The sequence below is a fragment of the Ipomoea triloba genome, chromosome 5 (assembly GCF_003576645.1).
Source record: "Ipomoea triloba cultivar NCNSP0323 chromosome 5, ASM357664v1".
Taxonomy (NCBI): domain Eukaryota; kingdom Viridiplantae; phylum Streptophyta; class Magnoliopsida; order Solanales; family Convolvulaceae; genus Ipomoea; species Ipomoea triloba.
In genome coordinates, this window is record NC_044920.1 from 28,185,144 (window position 1) to 28,202,961 (window position 17,818).

Sequence of the window (17,818 nt, forward strand, 5' to 3'; positions counted from 1 at the left end):
CTTTTGATTATATTTCACAGCTAATTAATGCTGAAAACTATGCCCACAACAACGTTAAAAATGTCAAAATGGTCGTGTAAATCTCATGCATTTTCATTTGCAATTTTTCTAGTTTCGGTCATAAAGCATGCATAAATTAATATCTTTTATTACAAAATTAATATCTTTTGTTGTGTGAAAAATCAAAATAATGTGATGTGGATAGACTTAAAGAAATATCCCCACCGAGCAGGTGGCTTTAATGTTATCTTATCTAGTGCCGTCAATTAATATTGAAAATTTTTCTGTACAATTATTGTGTATACTACATAGAGTTTTTGATTTTTTTTATTAAAAAAATTAATTTTTTTCATAAGGAGGTGTGAATTGAATACTGCAAGCTTGATGGATCCCAAGGATGTCTTCATTTAACATTTCAAAAACTTCATTTACCTGTTGGTTGATCACTTTCATCCCACAATCATGAGTTAAGGTATGTTTAGCCAAATAGTCAGACACTAAATTTTGTCCCCTGACGACATGGACAGTGCAAACCTGCCAATATTTCATATTAAAAAGATTAATATTAACTTATATATCCATAAGACCATAAATATTACGTAGTATATTGTATTGATATATATATCATCTTTGCTTATGATGAAGTAACGAGAGACAAAAGGATTGTTAAAAGAGATTGGAATTAACATAATAGTGTCATATATCTCTAACTCAAAAACGTATCTGATGATTTTTAATGTTTCGGACCCACTATAAAATCAGGTTGATATCGGGTAAATGGGTAATAGGTTCGAAAAGTGTATTGGATTAATAGGGCGCAAGAGTCTTGAAATAATACAAATAGGCTGCTAAACAAAGAAAATGAATTTGGTCCAAGGGGCCGGGTCAAACTACTATACCAAGCCCAACCATCAGGGGTGAACTACCATTGTTAACTAGCGGACCTCATAGACAACTGATGTGCTACGCCGTTGATTAAGGGAGAAGTCAAGAGTGAAGGAGAACTAATGATGATGCCCTAGAACAGAGATCCTCCCCCCGCCCTCCCTCCCAACCACAATACTCTACCCTCCTCCGCCATATGCATGTCCCATTAGCTGTCATGCTCTCGCTCCAAATACCTCGCCGTGCACCACCTTTTGTCACCCATTGCACCACTCGATTTGAGTTGCACTCCACCCCCACCTATCCAAACTATATTCTAGGGTTAGTAAGTATATATTTATAATAATTTCAAACAACTAGTTAAATAAGATATTTTAATTCAATTATCATCTCCTTCTATATATTGTATAGTAGTTAGTTGTATCAACATCGATCACAATATATAGTATTAGGTATTTGTTGTTGTTATTGTTATTATTATTTTAGAATTTATTCTCTTAACACCAACATTGTCTCCTTCTCAACAATTTAAAATCTGTCTAACTCCTCATTGGCTGATTGTTGCAAATTTTCAATATCCAACATGGAGGGTGTTGCTATTTTATATTATCATATCAGTGAGTTATGGTTCGACTAGTTGGACCACATGTCATTGATAAGTCGACCCTAGCTTCCACATTAATTATTTTGGTCTTAATTACGTGACGCAACAGATCAGAATGAGTGGCAATTTGTAAACGTTCATGAACCCAACACAACAAATTGATTCCACTAATATTTTTAATTATTTATTTGTTCAGTCCCAAATTGAATTAGAATTATTTTATTTTAGATATGAACCACAAGTCCAAAGCGAGTAAGCCACATGATTTTGGGTTTATGATTTTAAAAAAAAAAAAACAATTTCAAACATAATATACAACTATCAACTAATAGCTAATTTATCAAAACACTTTTTTAAAATCAGCTAATGTTATAAACTAGTTACACTTTCTAACTCAATCAGCTAACATCTATTTACCAAACAAGGCCAGAGTGTTTTAAAACGGTCCCTTTAGTGTCATATTTTAAAAAAGGACATTGTTATAACATGTCAAATGAATAGATTTTGTAGAATTCCAAAATATGAGAAGAGATTAAAAAAACTTTGTTTTTTCTGTTATATTATATGTTCAACAATTATATCAATCCTAAATGGAAATATGATTTAAACTTACGGCTTTTCTTATGGAAAGCAACAGAGATATTATGCCATCATATATATGCAGAAATACAAATTAATGCATTGACAAGGTTATGCAGAGAGTAAATGATGCGGTCTCAATCCAAGTTAGGTGTTTATATATCAATGTCAGTCAACTTCTTTCTCACAAGTCACAATTATACCGTGCAACGATCGTGATCCACGGTAAATTCTGCTGCGAACTCATTTTAACCTATTGCATTTTCATTTATAATATATTACATATTCATTTTTATTAGGTTTATTATATTTTGATACATATTTATTTTTAGTACGTATATTACAATATCGTATTTAGTGTATTATTATAATTCAAAATAAACTTGTAGTGTACTAAAAATCAACTTATAATATACTAAAAATGATTTTATTGTATCAAGAATTTATCTTAATTACCACGAGAATCCCAGTCTAAGGTATAAACAATGCTTCTTCCCTTGCTGGTTTTGTGATACACTGTGGTGCAGTGGTGATATTAATATATTACCATAAAGCCGCCCATTACGGAATCTGTCAACCCAAACAATGAGAAAATGGGTCAAAATTCTTACTTGATCATAATGCCATTTGCCAACTACTTTAGACTTTGATATTAATGTGTCATAGATTGATATGATACACTCAAAATATTATCTCTAGAACTTAAAATTGACCAGAAGTAATTAGATCAATAGATTACTGTTTTGCTCCGAAAAGAATGTATGGCCGAATGAATGGAGCATAATTTTAGTACTTAAAGGTTAGAAGTTCAATTCTTGCTAATATTAGTTTGATCGAGTCTATCGTATATGATCTTTCTAGTGCGATATATTTATCCTATGTGATTTGTAAGTTATTACACGTGAATAAAATTTACTGAATACACACTTTCAAGCTGTGACTATCAATTTTCCTCAAAGAGTGAGAGATAGATTAGTGTTTTTAAAGTTGTGTAACAATACTAGATTAGTGTTACTGCTGCTGTTGTTAGCTAGGCATCCAAGAGCATTATGAGTCGGCATCCAAATTATTGAAGTTTATAGGTCAAAATAGGTTAATTATAATTTTTTATAAATTAAAAGGTCTAATTAGAGTTTTGTGAGAGCATGCACATCAATGGTTCTTTCACGATTTTTTAGAGTATTAAAGTCATTATGGAAGAGATAAGAAGTTTTTGGAATAGTAAAAGTGCAATGGAAATAGATGAAGCTATGCGCATTTTGCGCACAGCAGACACCTACACAAGCACGTGCATTTGCATGTGCCCGGTGGGTGCTTGATGCTTTAGCTGTTTGTCTTTATGTTTTACTGACTCAATGTTAGCCTTCCATTTTTTTTTTCTTTTTCTCTTATTTCTTGCCCAACTCTCTCTCTCTCCTATATGGCACATTATAAAAACTGTGCAAAATGTGAACTTATATTGATGCTCTAATAGGCCTAGAGTTAATTAAGGACAAACTATTCTGTGGACTCAGGTCCATCTAGTAAGGTGGGTTCGGGCCCAAAATATACAATTTACATGTTGAATGTTCACAATTCAAATTGTGAACATTCAATATGTAAATTGTGTATTTTGAACACGGGTCAACCTTGCAAGGTGGACCCAGATCTATGGTATAACTATTGTTAATTAATTGAACTTTTTTGAATAACTTAAGGGCTTATTTGATGTTTTATTATGGAGCATGGACCACACAACAACAAAAAAAAGTACATTATTTGTATACACAAAATACATTATTTAAGTTCTTAGAGTACACTACTATTATATTCATTACACAAATAATATATTTTTAGTATATTAAAAATATACCTTATATTCATGAAAAAAATTATTATTTGAATACTGAAAGTATATTATTTTATATACTATCAAATAATATACCTTAAGTATACAAATAATATAGTTTTAATATATTAAAAATGTACCTTATATTACATGGAAAAATTTGCCTTTGTTTTCTTCACCTAAGAAGATTAGGAATCTCGGCAAGATGAGAGTTTTCTTTGGGTCGGATTTGGTATTGGGCCATGATAGTTTTTGTTGAATGGAATACTGCCTCCTATAATTTTTCATATTAAAAACATGTTATATTTTGTTAATAAACGTGTTTTTAAAAAAATACTTTTATTAAAATATTTTTATAAAAACTGTTTTTTCTTTTAAATTTATTTCATAATATTTATTTTTGAAAAAAAAATATTTATTTATAACAGGAAGAAAAAACTCAGAAAATTAAAGAAGTTTAGACAATGGATGAAGTCTTAATTGAAAAGAATTGAGAATAAATTGTATTTAAATTTCAAGGAAAATTTTTTACTAGAAATATTAATTTCATTGTTTGATTCGTTGAAAATAAGTTGTTGGAAATAATTAGTATAAAGACTCAAATGCACATACATAATTACATATTAAAGATATGTGAGGGTAATATAAAAATCTATGTATCTTTTCTCCCAAAAGGTGTGGAAAATAAAGTACCAAAAGAGATCAAAGAGTTCATTTTCTATTAAAATAAATTCTTCATCAATCAAACAAAGTAAAATCTAGGTTTCCACAAATTTGAAGAAAAATTCTCCACAAAGAATGTATTTTTCTTGTGAGCTAAACAACCAATTATTTTGTTCATGAAAACTAATATACTTCAAAAATTGTATTTTGATATTTGATTAGATTAAGAAATATGAGTAGAATAAGCATTCAAAATATAAAAATACAATCCCCTCTTGTTAGTTTCCCACATGATAAATATATCTAAATCTTTAAAATTCTACACTTTCTTTAATTGAATTGTTATTGCAATGTTTTCTATTCCAATTCATGCTTTCATTTCCATTTCAATTGGATTGAGATATTTTGTTATAGATGCTATGTGATTTGAATTGCAATGTTAGATAATCTAATGACTCAATGATGATTATAATTGTGAGCTTGGTGCTTTATACGGACTCTTACATTATTTTGGCTCAATTATATATGCAAGAGTTACATGCATTGAGAATAAGGTGTTGCCACTATGAGAATAGAGCAACACCATAGCTACACCGACCTCTCACTAGTCCACGTATTTGATGAATTACTTCAATTGGTTCGAGTCACCAAGAGAGTGGAGCTTAAATATAATTGAGTGTCCAATTTTCACGAGAGTGACATTGACATTTAGTAGATTCTCTCTAGTCCCTTGTTGGGGCATTACATGGTCCTAGAAAACACTATTACATCTATACAAAAGTGGCTAAGCCCTATCCAAGTCGCTCCACTTAGAATCCTTTGATAATTGTTTGTTTGATTGTTCATTTCCTTGTGTTTTCTATTATGATCTCAACATGACTTTCATCTCTTCATTCGAAATACATTCCAAACACTATACACTTTTTTGTACATACTTAACCTTTTACTATTCAACTTTCTTTTGATCCACTCCTTGAAACGATATCATGTGTAAGAAAACCATCTCACCCCTCACTTTATCACTACTATTAATGTGATTTTGGTTTTTTTTTTTTTTTTTTTTGGTGTTTGGACTGGATTATNTGAGTCGGCATCCAAATTATTGAAGTTTATAGGTCAAAATAGGTTAATTATAATTTTTTATAAATTAAAAGGTCTAATTAGAGTTTTGTGAGAGCATGCACATCAATGGTTCTTTCACGATTTTTTAGAGTATTAAAGTCATTATGGAAGAGATAAGAAGTTTTTGGAATAGTAAAAGTGCAATGGAAATAGATGAAGCTATGCGCATTTTGCGCACAGCAGACACCTACACAAGCACGTGCATTTGCATGTGCCCGGTGGGTGCTTGATGCTTTAGCTGTTTGTCTTTATGTTTTACTGACTCAATGTTAGCCTTCCATTTTTTTTTTCTTTTTCTCTTATTTCTTGCCCAACTCTCTCTCTCTCCTATATGGCACATTATAAAAACTGTGCAAAATGTGAACTTATATTGATGCTCTAATAGGCCTAGAGTTAATTAAGGACAAACTATTCTGTGGACTCAGGTCCATCTAGTAAGGTGGGTTCGGGCCCAAAATATACAATTTACATGTTGAATGTTCACAATTCAAATTGTGAACATTCAATATGTAAATTGTGTATTTTGAACACGGGTCAACCTTGCAAGGTGGACCCAGATCTATGGTATAACTATTGTTAATTAATTGAACTTTTTTGAATAACTTAAGGGCTTATTTGATGTTTTATTATGGAGCATGGACCACACAACAACAAAAAAAAGTACATTATTTGTATACACAAAATACATTATTTAAGTTCTTAGAGTACACTACTATTATATTCATTACACAAATAATATATTTTTAGTATATTAAAAATATACCTTATATTCATGAAAAAAATTATTATTTGAATACTGAAAGTATATTATTTTATATACTATCAAATAATATACCTTAAGTATACAAATAATATAGTTTTAATATATTAAAAATGTACCTTATATTACATGGAAAAATTTGCCTTTGTTTTCTTCACCTAAGAAGATTAGGAATCTCGGCAAGATGAGAGTTTTCTTTGGGTCGGATTTGGTATTGGGCCATGATAGTTTTTGTTGAATGGAATACTGCCTCCTATAATTTTTCATATTAAAAACATGTTATATTTTGTTAATAAACGTGTTTTTAAAAAAATACTTTTATTAAAATATTTTTATAAAAACTGTTTTTTCTTTTAAATTTATTTCATAATATTTATTTTTGAAAAAAAAATATTTATTTATAACAGGAAGAAAAAACTCAGAAAATTAAAGAAGTTTAGACAATGGATGAAGTCTTAATTGAAAAGAATTGAGAATAAATTGTATTTAAATTTCAAGGAAAATTTTTTACTAGAAATATTAATTTCATTGTTTGATTCGTTGAAAATAAGTTGTTGGAAATAATTAGTATAAAGACTCAAATGCACATACATAATTACATATTAAAGATATGTGAGGGTAATATAAAAATCTATGTATCTTTTCTCCCAAAAGGTGTGGAAAATAAAGTACCAAAAGAGATCAAAGAGTTCATTTTCTATTAAAATAAATTCTTCATCAATCAAACAAAGTAAAATCTAGGTTTCCACAAATTTGAAGAAAAATTCTCCACAAAGAATGTATTTTTCTTGTGAGCTAAACAACCAATTATTTTGTTCATGAAAACTAATATACTTCAAAAATTGTATTTTGATATTTGATTAGATTAAGAAATATGAGTAGAATAAGCATTCAAAATATAAAAATACAATCCCCTCTTGTTAGTTTCCCACATGATAAATATATCTAAATCTTTAAAATTCTACACTTTCTTTAATTGAATTGTTATTGCAATGTTTTCTATTCCAATTCATGCTTTCATTTCCATTTCAATTGGATTGAGATATTTTGTTATAGATGCTATGTGATTTGAATTGCAATGTTAGATAATCTAATGACTCAATGATGATTATAATTGTGAGCTTGGTGCTTTATACGGACTCTTACATTATTTTGGCTCAATTATATATGCAAGAGTTACATGCATTGAGAATAAGGTGTTGCCACTATGAGAATAGAGCAACACCATAGCTACACCGACCTCTCACTAGTCCACGTATTTGATGAATTACTTCAATTGGTTCGAGTCACCAAGAGAGTGGAGCTTAAATATAATTGAGTGTCCAATTTTCACGAGAGTGACATTGACATTTAGTAGATTCTCTCTAGTCCCTTGTTGGGGCATTACATGGTCCTAGAAAACACTATTACATCTATACAAAAGTGGCTAAGCCCTATCCAAGTCGCTCCACTTAGAATCCTTTGATAATTGTTTGTTTGATTGTTCATTTCCTTGTGTTTTCTATTATGATCTCAACATGACTTTCATCTCTTCATTCGAAATACATTCCAAACACTATACACTTTTTTGTACATACTTAACCTTTTACTATTCAACTTTCTTTTGATCCACTCCTTGAAACGATATCATGTGTAAGAAAACCATCTCACCCCTCACTTTATCACTACTATTAATGTGATTTTTTTTTTTTTTTTTTTTTTTTTTGGTGTTTGGACTGGATTATATACATCGGGTTGGAATTTTGGTTTTTATTTATTTTTGAACGGATACATTGAATTTATAGTAATTTTTTAATTTTAAGGTTATTGCTTAAATCTTTTTTAGCACTTTAATTTATCAGAAGTGACATATTAATATATTATAACGCGTACTCTATACTAATTTTATAATAACAAAAAATCTTTCATCATTTTAAGAAAGAAATCACACTACCCTACATTTCCAAATTCCACCTATATATCACCATTATTTAAAAGTTTATTTATTAAATTAAGCTTGCACCCCAGAAAGGCACAAATATTCTATAAGATTCTTACTTATAATGCATTTCCACTCAAATCCACCTACCACCTTTGATTAATTTATATTTTAAACACAAATATATAATTAACACAACCTGGCCGCCCAATTGTCTCTCCCCACCACCGCCCACCGTCGTCGGCGCTTCCTATATCAGGTGGCACGTCCTTTCCGCCCCGCCTCTAAGATGCAAAGAATTCCCATTTCAAAACTAATTAATCTAAGCTAATTTCCCAAACCAAAATAATAATAATAATAATAATAATGATAATAATAATAATAATAATAATAATAACAATAATAATAAAGATAATAATAATAATAATAATAATAATAATAATAATAAATATTCGCCAGTTAATCGGTAAAGCTTATTTATTCAAATCTTTAAATTTGGATGTTAACGATTTCTTTTAATATATGTATTACAATTTTGGGGAAATATGAATTATAAATTTTATGATGATTTTTAATTTATTTACGTTAGTTGGCCAAAAATATTTTAAGCTAAGGCTGATTATTATTAACAGTCAGATAATAGCTTCCACATTTTTAGTTGTTTTAGTTGATTTTAGTATTCAAGCATAGTAGATAAATGTTACTCTATATGGGAGTTAATTATCAAAATGGTTTCTTGACTAAAATTATTAATTTGATCATTAACTATATTTTTACTAATTAAGTCCCAATCTTAATCAATTTGGCTCCGTTTGTTTGCTGTTAGACATCAAGTTTGTTTTGCTTCAAGTAACCATTAGAGATGGCCAAAAACTATATATAGAAAAATCTATAGTCAAGAGACCATCTCGATAATTAACTCCTCTTACCAATTTTAAAGGGGCATTTTTGTCTCTCAATTGTTTGAAGAGTGACTTTTAATCTTTTTATAATTGTGCTTCTTATTCTATCCTCCAATTCTAATAAAATTCAGGATGAACAAAGCCACTTTGCACACTACTATTGGGAGCAAAAAAAGTGTCATTTTTCCTTAATTTTCTTTGTCAAATGTATTTGCATAAGGATATTTTATAATAATATCTTTAAATATCATGTCTAAATTAAATTTGAAAAGATCAGAATAAATTAAAAATAAATGATGAAGTTAAATATAAAAATCTTCTTTCATACAAATAAATGGGGCGAATCGAATGGAATCTCAATACATACGAAAATGTCGTAACATCAAATGATCGAAAGTAGAATGCAAAGGAAACACGACAAATTAATCTAACGTACTCACAACACTGATGTTAAGCAATAATAAATAAATGAGAGAGATAAAAGTAGCCTCGCCGGAATCGCCGCCGCCAATGAACACCACCGATAAATCGATCTACTTATCCGCATTATATCAAAGCAAAAGCGAATAGTACACCGGCGAGAGCAGCTCCGCCAATTACGACTCTGGAGCCACCGTTCGGCGGCGGAGTGTTGTCGGCCGATGGCTGATCGGCCGGCGCCGGCGCCGCCGCACCTACCGGCCCCGGAGCGGGCGGCGAGGAGACGGATGGGGAAGGAGAAGAGACTTCGGGGGCCGGGGCCGGGGTTTCGGGGGTGCTCGGGGCCGGAGCCGGGGTTGGGGAGGTCACTGGGGCCGGAGAAGGTGAAGGAGTCGCCGGCGCCGGCGCCGGAGTGGGTGTTGGCGGCGCCACCGTGGGCGACGGCGTTGGGGTGGCTGAGGGAGAGATTTTGGGGGCGGGAGTTGGGGATTGTGCTAAGCACGCGGTGGCGAAGAGGGTTAAGAGTAGAAACACTTTGATCGCCATTTTCAACAAATTAAACCTTTGATTTAGCAGAGATTAGGGAGAGAGATTGAGAGAGATGTGAATTGTGAAATGATTAGAGAAGAGAGACTGTGGAGATATATAGAGAGAGCTATTGCCTTTTATATTATAAAAATAATAATAATTTATTATCTCACTCATTAATGATTATCTTTAAATTAATCCCAAATTTCATCCTGAATTTTAGTGATTTTTCAAAATTTTAGTTATCTACAAATAATTCCATTACATTTTGGTTTGACTTTTATTGTTATTCCAAAATTTAATTATTACTTTTAACTTTATCGGTAAATATATAATTTTAAACATTATCTCATATATCTCATGCATAAAGGAAGGTCGTCAATTTCATTTAAATTCTAAGTATTAATTTTATATTATATGTCCTTCAGTCGAATCTATAGTTGTATAATAAAAACTTCAACATGTGATTACTGTGATATTTATAATTTACCATCAAGTGATCAAACTAATGATGGTAGGGAGACAATGAATGATATGATTAAATACTTCAACTTGATAAAATTATGAAAGTCAAAATTAAAATGTGACTAGATTATTTATTGAGAATTGAATTTTAAAAATATTATTCAAGTAGAGGACTAAACTTGATATTAACTGTTTAAAAAAAAAAAAAACTTCATATTAACTCAAGTAGAATATCTTTATTATTTAAAAAAAAAAGATATTTCTTTACTAAAATTACTTCCAAATATATGACTGAGTAATTGATGCTAATGTACACGATATTTTGGATGAATTGAATTTTAAACAATCTTAGAATAGGTCAAATTTGGTATATATGTATGATAGGTTTTAAATTATCTAATTTTTATTTAAAATGTCATATTATTTTATATTCTATTTTCAACTAATGATTTTAAAAAAGTAAAATTAAACCATCCCTCATCAAATTACTATATTTGTGTGGTTTTACATATCATATTTAAAAAGTTATTCAGAGTCTTAATAAATTTTTGATAAATTATATCATGAATCAAGGTCCATGTTGCATGATAAACTAAATACATAAAACTAATACTATAAGTATATAAAAAAATTTAGATACATAAAAATAATTCTATTTGTGCAAAAAAGAATGGCACTGTAGCAGTATTTTTATATACTTACAATAGTAAATTTATATATACTGTAATTACAGTAATTTATATCTCTAAAATAATGGCTTTATGTACTTGTAAATTAAAAAAAAATGAAAAGAAATAAAAGATCTCAATTAATTTTTATAATGATATAATTTTTATATATTAATTTTATTTTTTGAAGGTATATATTAATTTTATTTATTAAAACAAAAAGAAAAAAAACGGAGGTAAAATTTGTGAATTAGTAAATCCGATTCATGATATAATTACAGTAATTTTTTTTTCTCTTCGCTTATTTTAGTTGATTAATACACCAAATCTCATGGGATTTCACTCTTTACCCATTCAATAAAACCTTATCTGCATGCTAAAAATTTTATTTTTAAACCCCGAGTATTTAACGGAGAGATTTTCGTTACACTTCGCCTATTTTGGATGATCTTTATCTTATAAGAATTTTAGACAAAATTCTATTCTATTGTTTTAAAGGACAAATATAATTATATTAGTTATGCTGACAATGTAATAAAGTAATAAATTGCATTGGTTAACCGAATATATAGGTCAAATTGGAATTTGTCAAAGCAAATAAAACCAAGAAATTAAATATAATATGGTTTTCAATGAATTATGGTTTAAGTAAAATGTCATTATCTACTTAAACGTGCTGTTGAGTCTTTAAGTATTTCTGACCACATTTATGTTCATTAGACTTATAATTTTAAACTTTAGAAAATCGGCGGAGGTCTTTCTCTCCGCCCGTTTGACAGTCCGGAGTCCACCCACGTTCGCTGGCCTAGGGGGAATCGTCACTTGCGGGAATTGAACCCAGGTTCTCCCGGAATTCCTCCCCACAAAGAGAGCTCACTTGCCACTTGAGCTATCCCGTTGGGTTAAAATGGGCGGATATATGCATGTGAACTTTATCATCATTTCACACGTAAGAAATGATTAAAGAGTTTAAGTTGGCATTATTAGCTAATCTAAAACCAGAATGGAGTATCTTAGTTGTCTCTTTGTTTTGCCAATACGAAGGACATAATTCAATTTTTTTTAAATGCCTAAAAGCCCCCTCAGTTGTATAAAATAGAACAAGATTTTTTATGTTTGCATAAAGGCCATGATATAACCTTCATTTCCCCGAAGGGACATCCTAGTTGTCAAACTAATTATTACACTAGTTGTAATTGAATTATAACGGTTAAATATAATATGGGAGGTAACAATTGCAAATTAATTAGTTGAAACGAGGTCGACTATCTAAAGACAAGTTGACAAGTCTACTTGAAGAGTGCGCGCTAGAGGATGTTATTAGGAATTGAAGGCTTTGGTGGAATGGTTGGTCCACGTGAAACCTGTATTGTGAGAGTAGAGTAGAGGGATTATATTGTTATTTAATTTGAGTATACATTAATATACATGTACGGCTTGAGGGTCTTTGATCAACCCTAGAGTGTTTAACATATTTTGATAGATAATGCATTAGTAGCGTAGAATCATCAGATCAGTGTGTTGATCGAGTAACTAAAGTTGTTTAACATCCTCTGAGAACAAAATAGAGCTGCGTACGCACTTAGCATGTTAAGCACCACCCTGACGACGAGTTGGAAAATGCTTTCATCCTGTCCTCCGAAATGTGAGGAGATTTATGCAAATGATCTTGTGCACGCTACGCGAGTCCGTAGAGTTAGAGAAACCAACTACTTGGTCTCATCCCGGGTACCCCTCCTTGTATGATCAAGAAAAAAAGTTGTGTTCGGTGTCCATAACATTTTAATTATAAAAAGCAAAGTAGAAAAAGAAAAAAGAAAGAAAGAAAGCTTTATATACAATGAAAGAGTGATGACAAATAAGAATGGAGTTTATATTATAGTATATATTTGGAAAGCAAATTATATTCCTTTTAGGTAGTAGGTCTTAATCTGATCAATTTTATTATCATATATATTCCACTATTCCCATTAGATGAAAAAACATAAAAAATAAAAAATAAAAACAACAAACGATTCCGAGACACAAATACGTGGGATCATCTTGATCAAATTAATGATTATTTTCTCAGGTTTGAATTCCTAATTAGTGACTTGGTACCTGCCACAAAAGATTGAGACGTTATAATGGTTAGCATTTAAATATTATATTCCACCCCATTATTTATCTGGATTAGCTGTAACTAGCTAGCTGTCTGGGAGGTAGATTATTGGAAGGACAGAAGTATTGTTATGGTTTATTAAGAAAATGTATAATATAATTAATATTCATCCATGAAATGTTCTGTCATGATTTAATAAAAGTAGAACATTCTTGTAGGTGGACTTCCATACTGTATTAAATTGTAGAGTTATTATCAAGTTCAGTAATTTTTAAAAGTTATAAGTTTAATTATTACTAACTGTCTCTTGGTTGAGTTGATCTATAGAACAAAATTTTTTTATTAATGTAATTTATTTCTCTTCTATGAGGTGCGATCATTTATGTTAGGTATATAAGATGACATTCAAAATTTACAAATTTACCATAAAGTTAATTGTAGAGAAACATATGGGATTATATGATAGAAGACTAAATTTGGTAAAATAATAACAGCTAAGTCCAAAATGTAATAAAATTATCTCTTTAAATAAATCCAGAAAAACCCACTAAATTTTTTTTTTATATATCTAATCATATCAGATTATATATGATATTCTTTTTTATATTGTATAATTCTGTTTTCCCCTTTTAAATACTCCAAACAATGAGTACAATAACTCAATTACAATATTACAAATTAATTATGGTAACATAACCATTCTAAATGAGTTGTCACATGATCGAACTCGGTGGTGGGGCATTGATTCATTGAAAAAAAAAAGATTGAAAAATTATAGAATATATATAAATAGTAAAGAATCATGAGTATTTAAAAAAGAATATTACAGTAACATAATAACACAACTCAATCTCTTTCTCTCAATGTATTAACTACACATACATCATAACAAATAATAAGAGAAATGCTCGGCCCGCATGGGCTGTTCAGTTGGTCACAAGTGTGAAGTTTGAGAACAATGACCCGTGTTGAGTCTCACCGGGGGCTCTTTGTGCTCAGTGATCTACATCCTCTTACAATCATTATTCCATAGACCATGGTTTACACATTTGTGTGAACCATAAATAAAAAGTACATTATTAATATACATAAAGTACATTATTTGAAAGTACATGATTTTTTTATATATCATCAAATAATTTATATTCATCAGTACACAATAATGTACTTTATTTAGTATATTAAAATTGTATATTATTGCATTCATAGTTCACACAATAATTTGTCATCCTCCTTGATGCTCTGTTGAGTCGGGATGTGAGGGGCCTTAGGATTTGAAATTCAACATTTTGGGAACAACACAAATAATAAGAGAAGGGTCACACTTGTATGAGACCGTCTCACGGATCCTTATTCGTGAGACGTGTCGGGTCGGGTCAATGCACCATGCAAATGTCACACTTATATGTGCAAATGTCATACTTATATGCTCAAATATAACACTAATCAAGAATACAATTTTTGTTACTTATTAGAGAAAAAGTAATACATTTTTCATAATAAGTAATGTTGACAAGTGTCCCTCACTTATAAGGGCAAATATAATACTTTTGTGGAAAAATGTAATAATTTTAAATCGAAATGTAAAAGTATTGTAGTTTCCCTTAAAAGTATTGCATTTACCCTTATAAGTAACAAAAATTTTATTCCTGATTAGTATTACATTTGAGCATATAAGTATGACATTTGTGCATATAAGTGTTACATTTGCATCTTGACCCGACCCGACCCGACTCATAGTAAGACGGCCTCACACAAGTTTTTGCCATAAGAGAAATACTTCATAAATTTGGTCAATGGACTTAATTGTTGGCGAAATGAATTGAATGATGGTAGAATATAATCCTTTGCACCAAGGTTAGTTATGGAATTTTGAATTATTATTATTCACAATTGGACAATCATTTTGGCCTTGTGTTTAAATATATATAGAGATCATTATTGATGTATGTTATTACAGCATAATAACCTGAGGCTGGAGAAGCTGGAAAGAGTTGTCAACACACCTAATATGAGCTATCTTATAATCATATCATATATAGGGATCATTATTGGCGTAAAACTTTTTTTTTTTTTTTTGGGGCTTTGAAACGGTTAAATAGATAAAGTATGATATTATACACGTGTTATAGAGTTAAAAAAAAATAAATCATATTTATGTATTTTGTGATAAATTTTAATTAATTCATTTTTTTTTACATTTGATAATTCTGTACACAATATCAGAGTATAACGCTAACCCCGATGGGAAAGTCCACATGACAATTTCTTTTCAAATTTTACTTTATTTTTGCGTCATTTGACTTGTAACTTGCAATCTTGCAAACAAGTACGAAAATTGCAGCTTTTGTACTTTTTTTTTTTTTTTTTTTTTTTTTTAAATTATTATTACTGTTAAAAAGTGAGTTGGAATTATAGAGATTTAAAATTGGGATCCATTTTTTAAAGTGAGTTGGAATTGTATGAATATAGAAAAAATAGTAAAAGAATTACAAATTTAAGGATCTAGAAGTATGACTTATTTTTGAAAATGAGATAAATTTACATGATAAGAATAGTCTAATTTTAAACTTGATAGAGTTTTGTCCAAATTCTCTTAAATTGGCGATTTCGCATAAAATTCAAAAGTTTAATACAATTGTGTTATTTGTCACAAAATTGAACAAAAATTTGCCACATTTTTATGATAAAAATTGATAGAAATAGGAGAAGAATACACATGGTAGACCATAAAAATCATCTTGAAGTCTGAGTACATTTACTAACTGGATTTTTAAAAAAAAATAAAAAATAAAAATGGAGGAATGGAGAATTGAAAAAAGAAAAAAGAAAAACAGATAATAATACATTTATTTTGTTATTTATTCATATAAGTAAATACGGAGTATAAAACAAAATACAATGCGTTCCAAAAATGAATTAATTTCATTTTTAGTAACTTGTGTAGTGGTAATTTAAGCATAGTCCACAACTTTCAAATTTAGCAAATTCAATCCATTTACTTTTAAAATTATTTGATATTTATTCATAAGTTCGTACAAGATCCTTGCTTTATGGGCATTACACAAACTCAACCATAAAACATTTTAGACATTTTGAATTTAATATATCGTGATGTTTTAAAGCACAAGATTAAATGAGTAAAAATAAAAAATCTTCAAACTATTTTGAAATTGCAACTGCTTGAAAAAACCAAAACATTTTCAAAAAGTTTACCATAAACTTTAATATAATATTCTTATCCCCCACCCCTCCCCCACTTTAATATAATCTAATATAAATGGTTGTTGAACAAAAATATTAACTATTTCTAGCTAGTTACAATTGTTCTAATGCAAAAAAACTTTGTGCTAGTCATGATAAATTTGAGGCAATTCAATGACAAATATTATAGTTATTTGTCGATAGATCCAAACTTCATCTATAAATATTTTCTTAGTTTAAACAAGCTTATTTTGATGCACCTAGTTGGCACGCACGGTGGTCGCACGCCCATTAAGAACATTTGTACATTTAATCATTTTTTAGTTAAAGATCCCTCAGCCCTGCTCATTGCTACAAATTCAACTACCATAACTTATAAAGAGTTAATTATCGTTTTGGTCCCTCAACTATAGCGGAAGTACCAAATTGGTCATCGACTTTCATTTTTGTCCGATTAAATCTTCAAGTATTGAATTTTTGACCGATGTGGTCCTCCGTCTGTTGGGGTGTTAAGTGACCGTCAACTTCTGTTGGGGGTGTTAAGTGACCGTCAACTTCGAGGGCATAAAAGTCATCTCAGTCTCCACTTTGAGGGCATTAGAGTCCTTTTATACTTTCTCGCTTTTCTTCCCTTCACCAGCGTAAACAATCGAAGTAAACCTAATTCTCCCAAATTCGCTAAACCTAATTAACTTCGCAACCTAATTCCGACGACAATCTGTGAAAGCTGGATTGATGACATCAAGCAGCACAAGTAAGTCTATTTCTTCCAAAAGTTTAAATTATATATATACCTAGTTGGCACGCACGACGGTCGCACGCCCGCTAGGAACATGTGTACATTTAACCATTTTTAGTTAAAGATCTATGCCTGGAGTTCTCTATATTATTGCATAACACAAAAAGGTTTTCTAGGTTTTCTAGTCGCTCCTCATGGAACAATATTTACTCTCACTACTACATTTATAAGGTTTTAATTTGGAATGAGGATTGAGACAATTATATAGGAAGTGGGAAAAAATATTTTGCAATTTTTTTTGAAAAAATATTTTGCATTTTAATAAAAATGTATTACACAACTCATATGGTGTCACGTCTCAACGTTTTCACATAAAACCTATTCAAAGTCAAATAAAGTTACTAAATTATACATATCAATGAAATTGAATCA

At 30.1% G+C, this 17,818-nt stretch overlaps 1 protein-coding gene across 1 annotated transcript; it reads right to left on the minus strand.

Moving 5' to 3' along the window:
• Window positions 1–9,544: 9,544 nt before the first annotated feature.
• LOC116020981 (alpha carbonic anhydrase 8-like) lies at window positions 9,545–10,305 on the minus strand. The gene has a single exon (XM_031261567.1). The coding sequence runs from the start codon at window positions 10,225–10,227 to the stop codon at window positions 9,808–9,810; it is 420 nt and encodes a 139-aa protein (XP_031117427.1). The 5' UTR covers window positions 10,228–10,305; the 3' UTR covers window positions 9,545–9,807.
• Window positions 10,306–17,818: the final 7,513 nt, after the last annotated feature.

Coding starts and splice junctions, on each gene's coding strand:
- LOC116020981 (XM_031261567.1), bottom strand. CDS start 10,227: ATGGCGATCAAAGTGTTTCTACTCTTAACCCTCTTCGCCACCGCGTGC.